The sequence below is a fragment of the Populus trichocarpa genome, chromosome 1, assembly GCF_000002775.5.
Source record: "Populus trichocarpa isolate Nisqually-1 chromosome 1, P.trichocarpa_v4.1, whole genome shotgun sequence".
Taxonomy (NCBI): Eukaryota; Viridiplantae; Streptophyta; class Magnoliopsida; order Malpighiales; family Salicaceae; genus Populus; species Populus trichocarpa.
Window position 1 is genome coordinate 3,118,928 of NC_037285.2, and position 19,053 is coordinate 3,137,980.

The following is a 19,053-nucleotide window of genomic DNA, read 5'->3' on the forward strand; positions in this document are numbered from 1 at the left end:
ACTAGGAATTTAAGAATTTGAAGTTGTTTTGGGGTGTTTGAAACAATTTTTATTTTTATTTTTTAATGTTTTTTTAAATTATTTTTATCTTGAAAAAAAATTAAATTAATATTTTTTTGTGTTTTATGATGGTTTTGATATGCTGATGTAAAAAAAAACTAAAAAACAATTATTTTAAAGTATTTTCAAACAAAAAAATATTTTTTAAAATATTTTACATGTAATCTCAAACACCCCTAAAAATACCTTTTCAATGATGACTTGGTATTTTCAAGTTATAGAAAAATTTATATACTTATGATATGTGTTGTGATCACGTGAATATTTTTTTTACAAGTTATTGGTTGATGTGTGGAGATTTGTTATTTTTTTCCCTTTAAATTAACATTATTAATATTATATCAAATTAAATTAAAAAAATAAAATGGATGGCTAAATCATTATAGCCACACTCATGAAAATACCATTTACTACAATAGTGTTTTTTAAAAAGATTTGTTTTTCAATCTTACCTTCCAACAACTCAATCTTCTTTTTATATTTAGTTATTTATTTATTTATTTCAATCATATTTTTCAATATTATGTTGTTTTTAGGATTGTGCTTCTAGGTTGTTTTTTTTTCTTTTTATTGGTTTATATAACAAGTTAACCCGAGTTTATTTAAGTTTTTTAATTGATTTTTTTTATTTCGTCACTCAACACTGAATTAGTTGAAAATCGAGTTTCATATTTTTTTTAACTTTTTCTATGAGGTTATCCCGATCTCACAACGCGAGTCACAAGTTTAACAGGTTAACCTAGATTGACTCAATATTTTTTTATTTTTATTTTTATTATAAATTATGTTAGCAATAATTAAATATTTTATTTTACATTAAAAAATAGTCATCAAGCCCGTGGCATAGCCAGAGACAATGATCTAGTTAAAGAATAAGTATGTTCAAATTAAATTTTTAAAAATGAAGAAGAATAATCTATTAGCAAGTTGATTAAAAATTAATCATGGTTTAACAATTGTACAGAAGAGAAATAAAATAATTATCGGTTATTGTACGAAAAAATACCCTTGGAGAAGATAAGAGTAAGACTATTCTATTTTAATATATTTTTTAATCATCCTACTAAATAAAAATTAGAAGTAAATGCCAATTTTCAAGGAATGAGATCAAAACATTACAGCATCAAAATTTGTCCTCAGGTTTGACGGCGGGCACCGGAGGTTGAAGATTCTCGAGTGACCGAATCATTTGATTAACTTTTATTTAGTCACTGTATCTTTAATCTAAACTAGAGGAACGCACCGTTGAATCTTTCGTTATTGTCAACTATGCAAAACGCCCTCCAGTAAATTATAAAATTCAATTTATAATAAATTAAATATTAATAAAATATAACTAAAATCAACTATAATTAACTTACCAAACTTATAACTCAGATCATAAAATTAGGATAATATATCATAAAAAAATTTATAAAACTGAATTCTCAATCAACTTAGTGTTGAAAGATGGAATTAAAAAAAATAAGTTAAAAAAACATAAAAAAAACTTGAGTCAACTGGGGTTAACTTGTCAAACTCATGATTTGAATCATAAGACGAGGATAATCTCATAAAAAGTAAACTGAAAAAAATTATAAAGTTTAATTCTCAAACAACCTAGTATTGAATGATGAAATTGAAAAAAAAATTAGCTAGAAAAATAAATCGAGTCAATTAAGTTAACTCGTCAAATTAACAGTTCAGGTCATGAGATTAAAATAAGTTCATAGCAAATAACAAGTAAATTGAAAAAAAATCTCGAAGCCCCAATAACTAATAAATCTAATATTGAATAATGAAATAGAAATTGAAAAGTCGATTAAAAATGGATACAAAAAACTAACTCAAGTTAATCCTGGTTAAGCTGTTATATCGCGACTCGAGTAATGAGATGAAGATAATCTCTTAGAAAGTAAATCAAAATAAATAATAAAATCTAATTCTTAATCAACCTAAATGTTAAAAAATAAAATTTAAAAAAATTAATTAAAAAAATAAAAAAAAAAACCCGAAGTCAATTGAATTAACCTGTGAAATTTATAGTTTCGATCGTAAAATTGTGACAATCTCATTAAAAATAAAAAATAAAATGAAAAAAATTATAAAGTTAAGAATAAAATTAAAATTAAAAAAATATAAATGAAAAACAAATATAAATAATATTTTAGGAGGGAAAGTAAAGTATTTTTTTTTAAAATTGTTTTTGCTTACATGAAAATAAAAATAATAATAAAATAATTTCTTCCATACTATGGGACAAAAATAAGTTGATTATTCCACATTATTGGACAAAAAAATATTAATTGCACATCACGTCAGACTCATATCTTATCTACTTGTTCCTCTTAGCCAACACACGTGCATGACGCGTGCCACCGATCCAGTTTAAGCTCAAAAGACAACCTTTAAGTTTTAACCAGGCAATTCTACATCTCTTGATCCGTCTGCAATAACAGCTCAATAGTGAGTATCAATCCTAACACAACAACACTAAACCTCGGAGATTGTTTCTGCCCTCTCTACTCTGTTTCTCTAGCACTCCATCTTTTCCAATTATTTAGGTATTCGTTTGATTCTCTGTTTCTTTATTCCTCTATCTGTTTGGTTCCCAAGAAAATGTAGAAAAATCGAAAAAAAGGGGTAAAGTATATTACTTATTGGAAAGTGTATGTGTGTGATTATATCCTGGTTTTGCTTATTCGTTGAAATTCTATCTGGGTAATTGTGTGTGTATTTATACATGTTATTTATTTATTTATGAGCATTGGGGTATCTGTAGGTCCCTTGGATGGAGATATTGGGATGATTTCGGATTTGTTTGGGCGTTATGGATGATTTGAATGCAAGAAAAATGGTTTGTTTTGTTACTGATTGCTTTTGATTTTGTTTCAGCAAGAAATGGGGGTGTATTTGAGCTCCCCTAAAACTGACAAGGCTTCACAAGATGGTGAAAATGATAAACTTCGATATGGCTTGTCCTCCATGCAAGGCTGGCGTACAACCATGGAAGATGCCGTGAGTACTCTTTATGGTTTTTTAAAATTGAATGTTTAGGTTAGATGTTGATTTTAAAAGAGATCGACTTCCCATGGGTATTGTTATTGCTGTTTTTTCATGTGTCATTAACTCGCAGGAAAAGTATTGAATTTAATGTTTCTATGCCCTGTGTCCTGCCCAAAAAATAGCAACAATTTTAAGGGCAAATAGAACGAAAGAACCAGAATTTGCCTGGTTCTTTAAAGATGGTTCGTGATGAACTATGTAGTTTCCTATAGGTGTTTACTGTGTTAAAACTGGAGAAAACTAGTGCAGATTTCAATAGGATGTAGAGTTATGAAGTAGAATGATCATAACTCGTTGAATTTTTGTGATATTACATCTGGCAAGTGTATCGTTGCAAAAGGGAGCGCTTTCTATAATACATGTCAAAGTGGACATTTAATGAAATGTTGAGCCTTTGTTGAATAGATAGAATATGATCTTATTCAGTCAAATAGCATGGGCAGAGTCACAGATGCATATTGAAAGCATTATGATTCCTGAGATGAATTCATGAAACAATTTCAAAGAGTATAGTTGAGAGATTAGGAATTAGTTTGCATCTTAGGTATCATCGCACTGGGAATTAGATACAGAGCCTTTCAAGCATGTATCAACTTTAGAGGATAAAGTTTTGTCCATTTTGGTGGGACTTATATTGTCTTGATGTTACGGGGTGTTCCTTGTTGCATATGAACTTATAAAAGGTGTTTGGCAGCATGCAGCTTATCCAGATTTGGACAGTTCAACATCTTTCTTCGGTGTTTATGATGGCCATGGAGGTTAGCATTGAATGCTGTTATGTATATTAATATCTTTTCTGATATCTGTCATTATTTTGTGAAAACCTTCTAGTTTTGTTCCCTTTCCAGATGCTAATATTTTATAATATTTTTTCACTTTCTTTACGACAATGGTATACCTGACCCTTTAAAAATAGGAGGTTTGAATTAGATATAAGCATTTCTTTTTCTTATTTGTTAAAGGGGCTAGGTTAGGGAGACTATTTATGACCTGAAGTGTATGCTTATGTGGTGAGTCAGGGCTTTAGAAACAAGGATTAATACTTTGAGCATGTTGAAAGGGATTAGAATTGGTGGATTGATTGAAATTGGAATTTGTTTTAAAATTTCAAAGAAGGATTCAAGAGGTATATTGCTGGATTTCTGCCAGCTACAAATACTGTAAGGTGTAAAGATCCATTTATAACATATTCAAAATATTTAGAAGAATCAGATGAGATGGATGCTGGTAGGGTGGAACTAGTGGTAGCATCAGGGTCGATTCATAATCAATTATTCTTGTGCTGGTGGCTCCTCAAGCATGCATCAACTTACCCTTCATATTGAGCAAGGTTCATCATTTTAGTTATTGGTTATGGTGATTATCATAGTTGTCTAATGCAATGCTTGTAATCATTTCCTGGGCTAGTAAAATGCAGTCTGTGTCATTCTTATCAATTTCTATTGTTTTGCAGGCCAAGCAGTGGCTAAGTTCTGTGCTAAATATCTTCACGAACAAGTGCTCAAACATGAAAGTTATCTGTCTGGTGATTTAGGCACTTCTTTACAGAAAGCTTTTCTCAGGTTATTTCACTTGTTTACTATTTACTTTGTTTAACATGCTGATATATGTAATTATTCCCTTGCTATCAGTTTTGGTTGTGCCTTTGAGTTGTACGTTATTGACCTAGACTCATATTTGAACTATGTTACGGATATGTTAATGCTCTCTTTGGTATGATGTCTTACTTTATTATCACAGTAGCTTATAGAAGGTTTAGCTCATTAAAAATAGAACGGAGGAAAAGGATCCCATTTATAACCAAGCCCAATAGTTCGCGACCAAGGCTTGCATGAGCTGTTCTTTGATAGTGGTCTAATTTGACAGTGGTGATGCCATTTATATGTTATTAGTGTATCGATTTTATCAGAGTGAAAAAATTGTACCCATATTAAATCATTGCTACCATGATGATGGTGAATGCAATAGTATGCAGTAATGGTTTTGGTCAGTTTATAAGATAACTGTATTGGTTTTTGTCATAGTTGACATAAGTTTCTAATCCTTTCAAAACCATGCAATGGTAAGTTTTATGTATCCTAACTGTATTGTTGATGCAGAATGGATGAGATGATGCGTGGGCAGAGGGGATGGAGAGAACTATCTAGATTGGGTGATAACATGGAAAAGGTTTCTGGTATGATAGAAGGATTGATATGGTCACCTAGAAGTGGTCAAGTCAATGGCCATTTTGATGATTGGCTTGATGAGGAGGTTCTCCATCGTGTTTATATAATGTTTTTTCAATTGCTTGTAGCTAATGGCAGAATAATATTTCCTTGCTATGCTAATTGCCATTGTCAATTAATGCAACCCTGGAGCAACCAACACTGAAGTGCACTAGTATACTCATATTGAACAGGAGTGTGTGTAAACAGGGCAGTGGTTTTGGCTGTTTGGTATCTTCTTGATTACTGTTGGAGGGATATTTGTTTTGGAGAATTTCAGCTTACATTTAGCTTCAAAGGTCTAATTTAGGCTTGATATTTTAGTGTTATGGAGTTGAAATTTTAGAGTTTTAAGACCCCTGAAAGTTCTCGATTGCTTAATGCATATCCCACTAGTTTTCTTTAGCTTATTCCTTTTATTATTTTTTACAAAGGAAAGGCTAAAATCCAAGACCTCTCGGGAAGATGAGGGAAATGGGTGCTAGTTGCAAGACAAACTCAATGGCAGTTAATTCCTATTTAAACTACCTTTTTATTTGTTTTTGATGGTGGTTTTCTTTCTTTGGCCGTTCAGATTTAGAAATTTGCTCTTGCAATTTCAATATAACTAGTGGGAAATTCCCTTTTATAGAAATGGCTATTCCCTTTATAGAAACGACTATTTAATTCAATTATTCACGTGCAGCTAGTTGTATAATTAACCATGTTTAGGACAGGTGTTTGTGTTGTTTCAGTGATCATATAAACTCCCACCCTTAAATATTGATTATCACTTGACTTGTCAATAACTTTTGCATACTGGCTCTTGTTAATATTACTAGTTTTGAAATGGTATGCTAATAACATTTTAATAAGTTTAGGAAAAGTAAATCTTATTATGCAAAAACTCAGGGGCCTCATTCTGGCTTTGATGGACCGAATTGTGGAAGCACTGCATGCGTTGCAATTATTCGAAACAACCAACTTGTTGTTGCAAATGCTGGTGATTCTCGTTGTGTTATATCCAGGAAGGGTCAGGTATTCTTGTTCCCTCTTGTTTAATAAGCTTTCAGATTTCTTCTTTCCCCTATATTTGGTAAAAGGAATTGATTGTTTGTTCCTTGATGTTTCCCAACCGATGAATAGAAAATGATCTTGGTGTTCGGTGTGTGTGTGTGTGTATGCTTCCTTGCCTGTTATGGGTCTGTGCGTATATATTACTGGAGCAAACATGCACCTTATTTTGTTCTGTTTGGAGTCCCATAAATCGATGGAGTGGCATCATCATTTGTCTCACTGTTACTGGAGTCCCATAAATTGATGGGTGGCATCATCATCACCCTTGACTAAATATCAAACTCTTGATGGGAGAAGAAAGAAGTAAATATTGCAGATTTGTATTGTTAAGCTTCCTTTTCTCAGGGGTGACAGTCTTGCCTCTTAGAGCTATTAAATGAAGAATGGGAAAAGCCAAGAATCCTTTAACCCTCTTCCCTAAACTAGCCGTGAGGAAGGGTGTTAGTTGTCTAAAAAGGGGCGGACCCTGCTAGCATACCCAATCAAGAATGTTACCTTTCCCCTATGGTGCTTTATTTTGCCTAAGTGAATTGATGAATTTAAATCAGGACCCAAATGATAAGCTGATACATCCTTTTATTTTAACCTTATGAGCTTAGATCTTTATCCACCTCCTACTGTCATACCCAAGTCCATGTAACATTTGGTAAGACAATAAGTGAATGGGTCTTTCATGGAATTATGCCTCTTTAATGAATGAATAGCATATCTTTTGCAAGATTTTACATGTGAAGTGTCTTATGCAAGTCCTTTCTTGCAGGCATATGACATGTCTAAAGATCACAAGCCCGGTCTTGAGGTTGAGAGAGAAAGGATTCGTAATGCCGGTGGTTTTATAGTAGTTGGACGTGTTAATGGAACTTTAAACTTGTCTAGGGCAATCGGTACTTGACACCCCCCCCTCCCCCATAATTCCAAGACAAGGAGGCTCGAGGCTTCATAATTTTACCTGTCTGGGCCAATTACATCTTATGCTGTTGATCTCTTTGTTGCAGGAGACACAGAGTTCAAGCAGAACAAAAAACTGCCCGCTGAGCAGCAAATTGTTACTGCCAATCCAGACATAAAGACTGTAAGTGGTGTTGGTGCATTTGCATTATTCCAGAATGCTTGTTGCTGTCAATCTTTCTTTCCTCAGTGTTTTATTTTTTTGAGAGCACTTGTGGTAAATAGTTTTACATGGGCTACTAGATGTTAAATTTGAATACTTTATGACACCCAAAAAAAAAAAAAAAGGGTAACTGCTGGTATTGTATAAGTTCAGTTACTTTAACACCCATCCATATTCAAGTGTGTAGATTATCCATTTATGAATTGTCTACCTGTAGGATTTAAGACTGCCTTTGCCAGTATCACATGATTGCTATATGTTACTGTTATGCATTTATTTTTCTTTTATGGGATTCTGGTATAATTTGTCATTGCACTTGAACAGGTTGATCTCTGTGACGATGATGAGTTTCTTGTTCTTGCTTGTGACGGAATTTGGTGAGTTAGTTTCCTTTTCTCTTAAAATAAGTATGTGCTCATTTCCATGAAAGAACTTCTTATGCACAACTGTTTTTCTCCACTTTTCCTTTCCTCTTGAAATGTAATATAGATTTTCTATGGATACCTTCAACAAGTTGAACTTACATGCTACTGGGAATTCTAGGCTCTAAAACAAGGAAATATGATTGGAAAGTATCTTTTAAAGTTGTCTGCATTAGTTGACACAACTTCATAACTGAACCACGTCTTCACCTCAAGCAACTTCAAAAAAACTCTAGTTTCTTGGGAACTCAACTATCTTTTGAGATGGAAGTGGCCTTAGTGTCAACTTGTGTTGGAAATTAGTCAATCGGGTCTAACAACAATGGGATGATAAATAATTTGTATAGTCTTAAGATGATGTGAAGACTGGTGTGATTTAGAAGTCCTGCACCTTTTCTTTTGGCTAAAATAACTCAGTTTGATCCAAGTGCACAACTAGTATTTGCATGCTACTCACTCCAAGATGCAAGGTAACCTGAAAGCAACACTTTTATATGAGCTCTTCATGGAGGATGATATTTTCCATTCACATATGAGTTAGAGCCTTTAGAGGAAGCACATTTATTTTGTAACATATACACTGGAAACTTAAGTGGTGCTCGGTTGTATTTCTATTTCTGGTTTTCCTCTTCACCCCTTTGATCACTCCTGGTGAGCCTGAAAGCATTTGTTTGGGTCTCTCATTTGTTTTGATTTTGGAATTTACTATTTCTGATAAATTCCCACGTATTCCATAGGGATTGCATGTCAAGTCAACAGCTAGTGGACTATGTGCATGAACAGTTAAACACTGTAAGTTCTGTAGACTTTTGGTTAAAGTTCTGAATCTGAATACATGCAAACATGTAGGCAACGATATTTCTGTCCAAATCTATGCAGGAAACCAAGCTTTCAGTGATATGCGAGAGAGTTTTCAACAGGTGTTTGGCACCCAATACCAATGGTGGTGAGGGATGTGACAACATGAGCATGATCTTGGTGCAATTCAAAAGGCCTGGTCAAGCAGGTCCCTCTGCAGAGCAGCAGCCAACATCTTCTCGTCAATCGATGGAGGTTGACAGAAATAATATGGAAAAGTGAAGACCGAGTCCAGAGAGAAGAGTAGCAGAACAGTGTGCCACAATTTTAACAATTATAACAATTAGGATCTAAATTCTTGTGATTGTAAATGATCAAGTTATTTTTTTTCATCATTTCACCTTTTTTGTTGTGAGTTCTGTACATGTTCTGTTCTTTTTTTCTTTCATTTCTGCAGGTTTATATAGAATTCTAGCAACTTATAGGGAGAAGATATCCTGCACAGGTCACAAGTTCAATTGGCCGAAACAATGAAACCAATAATCATGGGGAATGTGCTCTTGACTTTTTACTGTGAGTTGATCCCTGTATAGGTAGTTTCTAAATTTTCCTCATCAGGAGGCTTCGCTGGGGCTGCTTCACCTTGAAAAGAACAGGGCAAAAATCTGTTTCAGCATTTGTGGTCTCCATCTCCTGCCTAACCACCGTGTAGGTGTATATTATTTTCTTCTTCACAAGCTTCAGACTCCTAATGCAATCGTAATTGTTCTTTCCACTGTCCCTCTCAAGGCCGCTGATGCTGGAAACGTGACAGACAAACCGAAACATGGTGTTGATGGAAGGAAATGAAGATATAAGCGCAAATGTTCTTATTATTTTTATCAGAGAAATACTTATTTATTTTTTTAAATTTATTGGTGCATTCATACTCTTGGTTGAGGGTTATTTCAAATTTGTTTTTTTTTTTTTAATTTTAAAAAAAGACACATTGATTACTCTATTCAATTGTCTATTTTCAAGTTCTCTTTATATAAATGAAATTTGAAATCTCTACAATTAAATTAAAAGAAAAAGACGAGTGAAGAGGACAATGGATGCTCCATGTTTAGCTCTAATCCTTAAAATGTCTTGATTTTGAACACCACCACCTCCTACGTTAATGGATGGATATCTTACAGCTAAATTCTGTAAATTGATGCGCGTGCAGCACACGTGTAAACCAGATAAATCCTCTTATCCATCCATTCAAAGAAGAAGAAGAGAAGAATTGTCTGATTATCAAAATCAAGAAGGAAAAAGCAAGACATTATCCAATTTAAATCTGTTAATAAAAAAAACTAATATTTTGTTTCCTTGATTCACGGGGTCATTGTCAGGGGAAGTTATCCACAAACTGTTGGGCTTGCTGGGCTGTTGTGCTGTCCTTCTCTCTCACCACATGAAAAATGCACACTTGTCCACAACCCATTTCACCAGCCGCCCCATGCCCTCGGATAACATGGTTTTTGCACTTTGGGAGGTATTTTTTAAAACAAAATATTATTATTTTTGCTCTGAATTATTTTTTATATATTTTTTAATAATCTTAATGTGTAGATATTAAAAATAAATTTTAAAACATAAAAAACATTACATTAATATATATTTTTAAGCGAAAAATATTTTTAACATTTCAATAACTTTCTAATGCTATTTCATCGAGATATAATAAATTGAGAATGAAAAACCTTTAAATTAATGTATTTTTTTAAATCTTAATATAATTTATCTCCATATTCATGCTATCTTTTGACTTCACAACTCGTCTTGTATTTGACTAATTAAACAAAATAAAAGGGATTAAACAGGAGATAGATGCATCCTTTCGTGCCTTGATTTTTTCTCGATCCAAGTCTCAGTACATAACCAATTCAAACGCATGGGAAGTGATGCGAAGAGCCCTCTGTTTTCGCCACAGAAGAACACAAGTTGAAGATTACCATCAAGATATAGCACCCTGTAATGGCATTAGAATAATAGAGATGGCTATGGCGTGCCAACCCTGCCTCCTTCGAAATTAACAAGAACACTCTCTCGGTGACCCCTCCCCCTCGAGGGGAGCCAAGACAAGACTCTTTTTTTTACAGAATTAATTTTTTGAAATAAAATATTATTTTGATTAAAAAAAATGGTTTTTAACATGAAATATAACACAAATCAAGCTTTAACTTAACATGAAACTTTACCCGAGTTAGGTTTTGATTCAATGATTAACTAGATTGACCTGCTGATTAAACTAGATTTTGTGTGTGTTTTTTATCTGAATTTTTAATTTAAAAATATATCAAAATATTTTTTTTTATTTTTATAAAACAAAACACAGACAACCTGTTTATAGCGATGCTAAAAAACCTTCAAAAAAAATCTGGGAGAGTAAATAAGATTATTAGATTTCTGAAGTGGAATATTCCCAGAAGAAACCCTAGATATATATAAAAGAAAGAGTGGATGTTCCAATTCTGACAAGGACCAGGATAAGCACAAAACACAATTCATCAAATACACGTCACCTCACTGACCCTTTTGGATAAGGACCCCACTGTAAATCACCCCTCATAATGCAATTTATATTCCCTATATATATAAATATAAATATTCACCCTCTCCTTATTTAAGCAATCCCTCCATGTCCTGATTTCAAAGCTATAACAGCCTTCACACCATAGTAAAACTATCCTTTAACAAAACAACGTTCAGCCTCTGCCCATATTGTTTCCCCCCCCTCTTGTTTGCTTATAAAGGGAGATTCTTGGACTGTGTTTGTGGGTGGGTTTGAGAGAATGGCCAGTGCAGCAGCTGTTGGGATGGTGGGAGGAAATGGGTGTGCGGGGTCTTCAGCTTCTTGGTTTCAGATCAAGAATAGGAGAAAGAAGAATAGTAATGATAAGATGGGGAGAGATGGAGTCAGGTTTTTTACTGCTGCTTCCTATTCTTCTCCTTCTGTCATGGACCCTTACAAGACTCTTAGGATCCAACCTGATGCTTCTGAATCTGAGGTCAAGAAAGCTTTTAGACAGCTTGCTTTGCAGGTATAATATATTGTTCTTGTTTAAAGCTCAATTATTTTCTTTGGTTTCTTGGTGGGTTTTAATTCCTTTTATTCAATTCATCGTTTTAGATGTATTTTTTTAGGGATTTTTGCTTATTTATTCCTTCCTGTTCTGTTTCAGTATCATCCAGATGTCTGCAGAGGAAGCAATTGTGGTGTGCAGTTTAGCCTGATCAATGAAGCCTATGATGTATGTAGTCATCTCCTTATCGTTCTTTTTTTTTTTCCTTTTAAATTATTTTTATGTGCGTTCCTTTTCTCTTCTTTGGCGGGGTTCATGTCGGATTTGGTAAAGGATGACTATTCTCCAGGCATAGAAAATAAAGATAGGAATCGAAAGTATTCAACCTAAATAATTGAGGACAGGACCCATCTATTAAATCCGAAGACTTATAGGATACCTTGAAAATGGTATGAAGACTTAAATATACGAATTCAACCACTACAATTTACACAAAAAGGACAGAATTCAACCAAAATAAATACTGATAACTTGTCAAGTGAAGATTGGAGGAATGATCAAACTCTTCAATTAGAGGCTTCTTTAGAGTATATGCTTCCAAATTGGGATTTATCCAATTCTGTTTCAGCAGTAGGATGAAATTTGAATGGTTTTGTTCAAAAGGGATGTGGCTAAATCAACCATCCTGATAGGACATGACACCCTTATCATGTTATCATAGACACGGGCGAATTTAGGCTGCAAGCTCTTGGAGGACTCTTTTGGCTATGTTGGTTTCGATGGAGTGTCTTTTCATGCCTAGAACTTGTCTCCTAGAGCCATCACTATCATTTTGCTGTTGTTGGGATGCAATTTACGTGTTACACTTTTCTATGCTTTTGAGCTTTAGCTCAAGGGACAATTTTTTTCTAACAGTATGCTTTCTTTTTTCCCTTCAGACTGTGATGAGTAATTTGAGGGAAGAACCAGATGAATCATCACAAATGTACATGTCTTATGAGCCGTCGGAACAGGGAATTGATGAGCCCATGAGAGGAATGAACGACACAGATTGGGATATGTGGGAGGAATGGATGGGATGGGAAGGGGCTGGAATTCGTGACTACTCATCCCATGTTAATCCTTACATTTAAAGATAAAGAAAAATAATATATAAGCAATTTTAATGGTGGTCTAAGGCTCCAAGATCGCCGCCCCATCTCTCAACCAAGATTACATGGTTGCTTCTGGTGTACATAATTAGACGTGGGACTTCTCTTGATCTCACCTTTTTTCTTTTTTAATGTAAAGTTGCTGAGCGCATCTATCATGTATGCTAATGAGAAGTATCCCTGGAATAATTTTATCACCATTGTTGCCTATCTCTTCTTGTTGATCGAGTATTTTTCTGATAGTGTTATTACCACCACTGATGCCGATAGGTTTTACCAGACGCGAGTATCGATCGGGCAGGATCCCATGTCTCAGGCAGAGATTTAACAGGGTTGATTCAAATTAATTAAAAAAAAACTATTTGCATATATTAATATTGCAGGTTACTGTAACTAAATGTATTGTTTTTTTAAAGGAGAGAAGACTGGTAGCAACCCACTTGACAATGACCTAAGTTTTTCCACTTGCAAACCAAACCAATCCAAACTCAAATAAATAAGCAGCAAAAGGGCAACAAAATGATAAATTCCAGGTTCGTTGTGCAAGCCAGTCATCTCTGAACTTCCTTTTTCAGTTCTTCACTTGTTTCTCTCTCTTTACTGCGGAAACGGTGGTGACGGTAGAGGAATTAGTGGTTAACACAAAACTTTCACCACCAAATTCTCATTTTAAGGCGGCGCTTTTAACAGACTACACGACGGCCACCGCCTCTTCCTCAATGACCAGATCTTGTTTGAGTTTTTGAAGGAAACGATTTTTTGACGGTTTTGAAAAAGAAAAGGTTAATGGGTGTTCTTTGGTTCAAGGGAAAACCGGATGTGCGGGGGAGAAGGGGTTAGGTTTTCTTTGCAGATGACGTGGCTGGTGTCTCTTGAAGAAGGGGTTTTTACCCCTAATTGAAAACCACGACGCTTTGCAAGGAGTAAAAGATGGCAGTTTACAGTATGCAGTTGGGCTGGCAAAAGGCCCACCTGTCGGTCCATTATATGGATTTATGAGCTGGGCTCTTGTGTTCTATGAAAACCTTTTTGTGGCTTGGAGCTGATTCCTCGGCCTAGCGTGTGCTTAGGCCTATGGGCCTGCTTTAAGATTGCAAAACTTCGCCATGGAGTCTTATTTATCATAGTTGCGGAGCATAATAAATCCCTCCCCTCTATACGCACAGCAGCTCAATAATTTTATGATCTCGGAGGTGAAAAAGTATTTTTTAATAATCTAGATTTTTAACCGGGTCAGACCCGGGCCTGTTTGATAAGCACGAGTAAAATGACGAATTTACAGCATGTAGTCGTCCCTCCCCTCTATACGCACGTGCCTTGTTAAAAACATGGGTAAACTTGAAAATACAGTAGTGATGAGTACGTGGGTATTCCCCTACGTAGTTGAATAGGCATCGAGTCAATTCTCAATACCCCGCCAACTCACAGAAGACCCCTCTTTATAGCAGTGGTATGCTTTAAGCTTTTTGAACTAAGAACAAACAAAACTCGTGTATTTTCCCTTTATTGTATCCTAATCTTACTGGATTCTCCATTAAGGTTCTCTGCCTGATTCCCTTCTCTATCAAGCCTTAGCCCTCAACAAAGCCCACCCCTTTCTCTCTCCATTTCACCCTTTCTAACCACCAACCCGTCAAAGCACCGTTAGGTAATGTGCTTATCTGATTCTTAGAATCTAGGGTTTGCTTTTTCATTGCATTCAATCCTCTTTTGGGTGTCTTTTTCATTTTTTTAATGAATTATCAATAGAGAAATCAAGGCTGTGATTTGAGTTTTTGTTTTATCTGCTGCAGCTGTGTACCTTGCATTGAAATCCTAGTTATGGCTTCTGGGGTTCTCTTAAAGCTGCTTCTTTGTGATTATGTATGATGTTTTTAATTTGTCTGTCAGTTTACATTGTTGATCTAGGCAATAATTAGGGTTTGTTGCAGGAGGGCTTGTGGGTCGATAATAGAAATGCTAATTCAGCTAAAGAAATCAAGATTTTTGCGAAGCTAGGACCTTCCTTTGTGGTTCCTGTAAAGGAAAGATTGATTGGGCAAAAAATCATTTTTTTGTACCTCAACGTGGTTCACTAGCAATGTTTTGCTGAGACTAAGTATCCATTCAACATTACGGACATTCTTTTCGTTCTTTGGTTTTAATTTACATGAATTTAGTTCTCATGGTATTAGTAAAGTTTTACCGTACTTGATGGAATGACTTCAAATAGAAGGGCCTTTGTAAGCTGGAGTAAGTGCCATTAGTGTTCTCTTTTATTTCTTTATCCTGGATAAAAAAAAAGGATGGTGATGAGTATACTCACACTTTCATTTGCCTGATGTGTACCAGCATTCAGGGGTTGTTATTAATGGCGGACCTTAAAGAACGCCTGCTCCCTCCAAAACCAGCATCAGCTATAAACCTTAGAGATTCATCTTATCGATCATCTTCCTCTGGACGCCAACCTTTCCAAGGTGTTGATGTTCTGGGTTTGAAAAAGCGTGGCCAAGGCCTTCGATCATGGATTCGTGTTGATTCATCTGGAAATTCTCAAATTATTGAGGTTGACAAGTTCACTATGATGCGTCGTTGTGATCTACCTGCTCGTGATTTACGCCTGCTCGATCCTCTTTTTGTTTACCCCTCAACAATCCTTGGTAGAGAGAAGGCTATAGTTGTAAACTTGGAGCAGATTCGGTGTATTATTACGGCTGATGAGGTTCTACTCCTAAATTCCCTTGACAGCTATGTGCTGCAGTACGTGGTGGAGCTACAAAGGCGATTGATGACACCAGGGGTGGGTGAGGTATGGCAGTCAGAAGGTGCTGAATTGAATCGAAGGAGAAGTAGGAATTTTGACAATGTATTTGGGAATGCATCCCCCGATTATTTGCCCTTTGAGTTTAGGGCTCTTGAAGTTGCTCTGGAAGCTGCTTGTACATTCCTTGATTCTCAGGTGTGTAAACAGAACTTTAAATCTCTCACATGCTTGATTTGAATGAATGATGTTATTCAACGAAATTAAGAATGGCTTGTTGCAAAAGTATTATGAAAGCTGTGTATTCCTATGTTATTACTCTTTTTCCTAATCCTAGTGAACTTTTCAACCACAATTTATATGATTTAGCTGTTGTAGTGTGAACTATCATAGTAGTTGATAAGTACTCCTAACTGTCTTGTCTCTCCATATAGGTGTTTTTATGTCCTTGACACTTGAATGATGTACATGCACCTTCTAGATTAATTGAAGTGGTTTGCTGTATGTCATTATATAAATCTTGTGATATCTGCACATCTTGGAACAAAAGGACATGGCTGTATTTTCTAACCCTACTGGCAGGCAGTATTTTCCTAGTTGACATCTTTCTATGCTACAAACTCGTGGATCATTTTACACGTGGACGTGTGTTTGTGTATGTTTTGCCTGCAATTTAGCTTGTTATTCAGGGAAGCTTTTTTCATTTTACAGTGTTCCATGTTATTGACTGACATTTTAGAAAGTCTCCTATAAAGTTCTAGCTAATTGTTTTCCTCTTAGTTTGTTTTCTTATCTTGTTACATATGAGATTGCCAGTCTGCATTTGACACATATGCAAACCTACTGCCTTTGTCCATGTTGAGTTTATGACATGACATGGTAATTGGTACTAACATTCACTTAACTGAAGGCATTACCATTAATTGCATAATTGGCAATCTACATTGACTGAGTAAATGATTCCTCATTTTATTCTTTAGATCATAGTGGTCTCAAAGATATTTCTTTTTGGATTGATTTTTTATTTCCAATCTGTTGCAAGATTTTTGGGTTCATTTCAGTCCATTCTCTGTTATTAGCTTTCACCTTGATGATTTTTCAAAATAACAATTTTTTATAGGCAGAGGGAAAAGCTCTGAATTCTCAAGAACTCTTTCTCAACTCAACAAAGGTTAAGAGCTCTTAATGAAACCAAGATTTCATTATTCCGTGTCTAGCTTAAATTGTGTTCAGCAAGTCATCAAATTTGATCCGAGAGTTGTCTTATAGGTTTCTTTAGTTCTTTTTACCCTATTGTTATAGTGATGGTATGAACTCATTTCCTGAAAGGTTCAGTGTTAAGTACGAGGGGTTTGTAACATCAGATCAACTTAAGCAAAAGCAAATCATTCTAGAACAGGAGCAACCCACACTGCATGGTCTTCTGCAATTTGCATGTATCACAATATGTATGTCTTGCTGGTTTTTATTGTTTTGATGGTTAGACCCAGACCCATTCTTTTTACGTCATTAAAAATGCAATTCAGATTGTCTTTTTGAAAGAGGCATATTGGCTGATTATGTATTAGAAAATGATATTATGTCTCATTATGGCCTAGAGAAGTACTCGGGGATGGCTACATCAATCTTGTTTCCCATTTATGTCTATCTAGATCTATCCTTTGTTGTTTTTTGTTTCATACAAAATTCAGTCTTTTTACCTTCTGTTTCCCTGCATTAGCCTTTGCTAAATTAATGTATCACATGGTCTGTCCCGTAACAGTTTCCGTGGTAAAAGTCATTAAGTTAGAGCAAGTTAATAATCTTATTTAAATTGCAATTTTCTGAAGGCAGCAGAATTAGAAATTGAAGCATACCCATTACTAGATGAACTGACATCCAAGATCAGTACGTTAAACTTGGAGCGTGTACGGCGATTAAAAAGCAGACTTGTTGCCTTGACTCGGAGGGTTCAGAAGGTATATCTAATTTCACTTGCCTTTCCCTTTCTTGCAATTAAGATTTGATTGATATCTATTCCGCTGTTCTTATTCTCTCTGAATTTACTTGTATCTAGGTAAGGGATGAGATTGAGCAGCTCATGGATGATGATGGAGATATGGCTGAAATGTATCTCACTGAAAAGAAAAGTCGGATGGAATCATCGTTCTATGGCGATCAATCTTTGATGGGATTTAGATCAAATGATGGTGGGACATCTATTTCCGCACCAGTTTCTCCTGTTTCATCACCCCCTGAATCACGAAAACTTGAGAAAAGCCTGAGCATTGCAAGGAGCCGACATGAGAGTATGAGGAGTTCTGAAAGTGCTACTGAGAATATAGAAGAGCTGGAGATGTTGCTAGAAGCTTACTTTGTTGTCATTGATAGCACCCTGAACAAGTTGACATCGGTATGGGCAGCATGATATGATTATTTCCATTTCTTCTTTCCTTGTTTAGGATGTCAACACCTCATTTATTTTTCTCACTTTTTTTCAGTTGAAGGAATACATTGATGATACAGAGGATTTCATCAACATTCAGCTGGTACATATTCCTCTACTTCCCTCTGGCCTCCTTAATATTAAATTGTGCTGTTTTTAGCTCAGTTGTTAGGGACTGCTATTTTAAAACTTTGGTAATTAGAAAAATGTCAAGCAGGATCATCTTCAACGTATCAAGTGATAAGCACAGCTGGCAACTTCTTTAAGATGATGCACAGAAAGAAATAAGTAGTCATTTGTTACTGCACAAAATCTGGATCCTTGCTGGCTGTGTTGCTTCTTATTCTTATTGGATAACAGTGCGGGTTCACGTAATCCATGATACTGACTCATGAAAGATCCTTTTTGATGGCCATATAATACAAAGATATCACATTATTTTCTTTGGGAACTAGTCATTTAATTTTGTCAATTTTGTTTGAGTTGATGGGGTGGATACCAGTTTTATGACGAGGGAAATTTTTGGTTGCAGGACAATGTCCGAAATCAGCTGATCCAATTTGAGCTTCTACTCACAACAGCAACATTTGTTGTCGCCATTTTTGGAGTGGTGGCAGGTATCTTTGGCATGAATTTCGCCGTACCATTGTTTGATGATGCTGGTGCATTTAAGTGGGTCCTCATAATTACTGGAGTTACCGGAGTCATCATATTTTGTGCGTTTGTATGGTTCTTCAAGTACAGAAGGCTTATGCCACTATAAACTTTTAAAACATGTTTGGAACTCTCTTTTGAAACCATTTCAAGGAAATTTTAAATGAAATTTAATCTCTATAAATATACAAAAATAAATTAGAGGTTAACTCATCTGTTTTGTTATGCTAAAAACAGATAAATTAATATTAAAACTAACTTTGAAAGAATAAAATGAAGGTGATCAGGTTAATATAAAAAATAATATAAATTTAATTCAATATTTTTCAAGCAT

General features: G+C 35.0%; 3 protein-coding genes across 8 annotated transcripts; all 3 read left to right on the forward strand.

Moving 5' to 3' along the window:
- The first annotated feature begins 2,385 nt into the window (after positions 1-2,385).
- On the forward strand, positions 2,386-9,114 carry LOC18094245 (probable protein phosphatase 2C 60). 2 transcript variants are annotated; one of them, XM_024589120.2, is made up of 11 exons: positions 2,386-2,505; positions 2,935-3,057; positions 3,800-3,863; positions 4,559-4,667; positions 5,205-5,358; positions 6,204-6,329; positions 7,129-7,252; positions 7,364-7,440; positions 7,804-7,856; positions 8,639-8,693; positions 8,781-9,114. In XM_024589120.2, exons 2-11 carry the CDS (start codon positions 2,941-2,943, stop codon positions 8,979-8,981), a joined length of 1,080 nt encoding a protein of 359 aa, XP_024444888.1. In that variant the 5' UTR covers positions 2,386-2,505; positions 2,935-2,940; the 3' UTR covers positions 8,982-9,114. The 2 variants fall into 2 exon arrangements, with proteins under 2 accessions (XP_024444888.1, XP_006368493.1); XM_006368431.3 differs by having other exon boundaries at positions 2,419-2,603.
- A 2,225-nt stretch (positions 9,115-11,339) lies between these two features.
- LOC18094246 (chaperone protein dnaJ 8, chloroplastic) lies at positions 11,340-13,110 on the forward strand. The gene is made up of 3 exons (XM_006368432.2): positions 11,340-11,767; positions 11,909-11,977; positions 12,688-13,110. Exons 1-3 carry the CDS (start codon positions 11,519-11,521, stop codon positions 12,880-12,882), a joined length of 513 nt encoding a protein of 170 aa, XP_006368494.2. The 5' UTR covers positions 11,340-11,518; the 3' UTR covers positions 12,883-13,110.
- A 123-nt stretch (positions 13,111-13,233) lies between these two features.
- On the forward strand, positions 13,234-18,888 carry LOC18094247 (magnesium transporter MRS2-1). 5 transcript variants are annotated; one of them, XM_024582219.2, is made up of 8 exons: positions 14,080-14,548; positions 14,694-14,763; positions 14,832-15,132; positions 15,232-15,838; positions 17,470-17,598; positions 17,697-18,032; positions 18,121-18,168; positions 18,598-18,888. In XM_024582219.2, exons 4-8 carry the CDS (start codon positions 15,251-15,253, stop codon positions 18,826-18,828), a joined length of 1,332 nt encoding a protein of 443 aa, XP_024437987.1. In that variant the 5' UTR covers positions 14,080-14,548; positions 14,694-14,763; positions 14,832-15,132; positions 15,232-15,250; the 3' UTR covers positions 18,829-18,888. The 5 variants fall into 5 exon arrangements, with proteins under 5 accessions (XP_024437983.1, XP_024437987.1, XP_024437993.1 ...); XM_024582225.2 differs by lacking the exon at positions 14,694-14,763; XM_024582215.2 differs by lacking the exons at positions 14,080-14,548; positions 14,694-14,763; positions 14,832-15,132 and adding an exon at positions 13,234-13,433.
- The last annotated feature ends 165 nt before the right edge of the window (positions 18,889-19,053 follow it).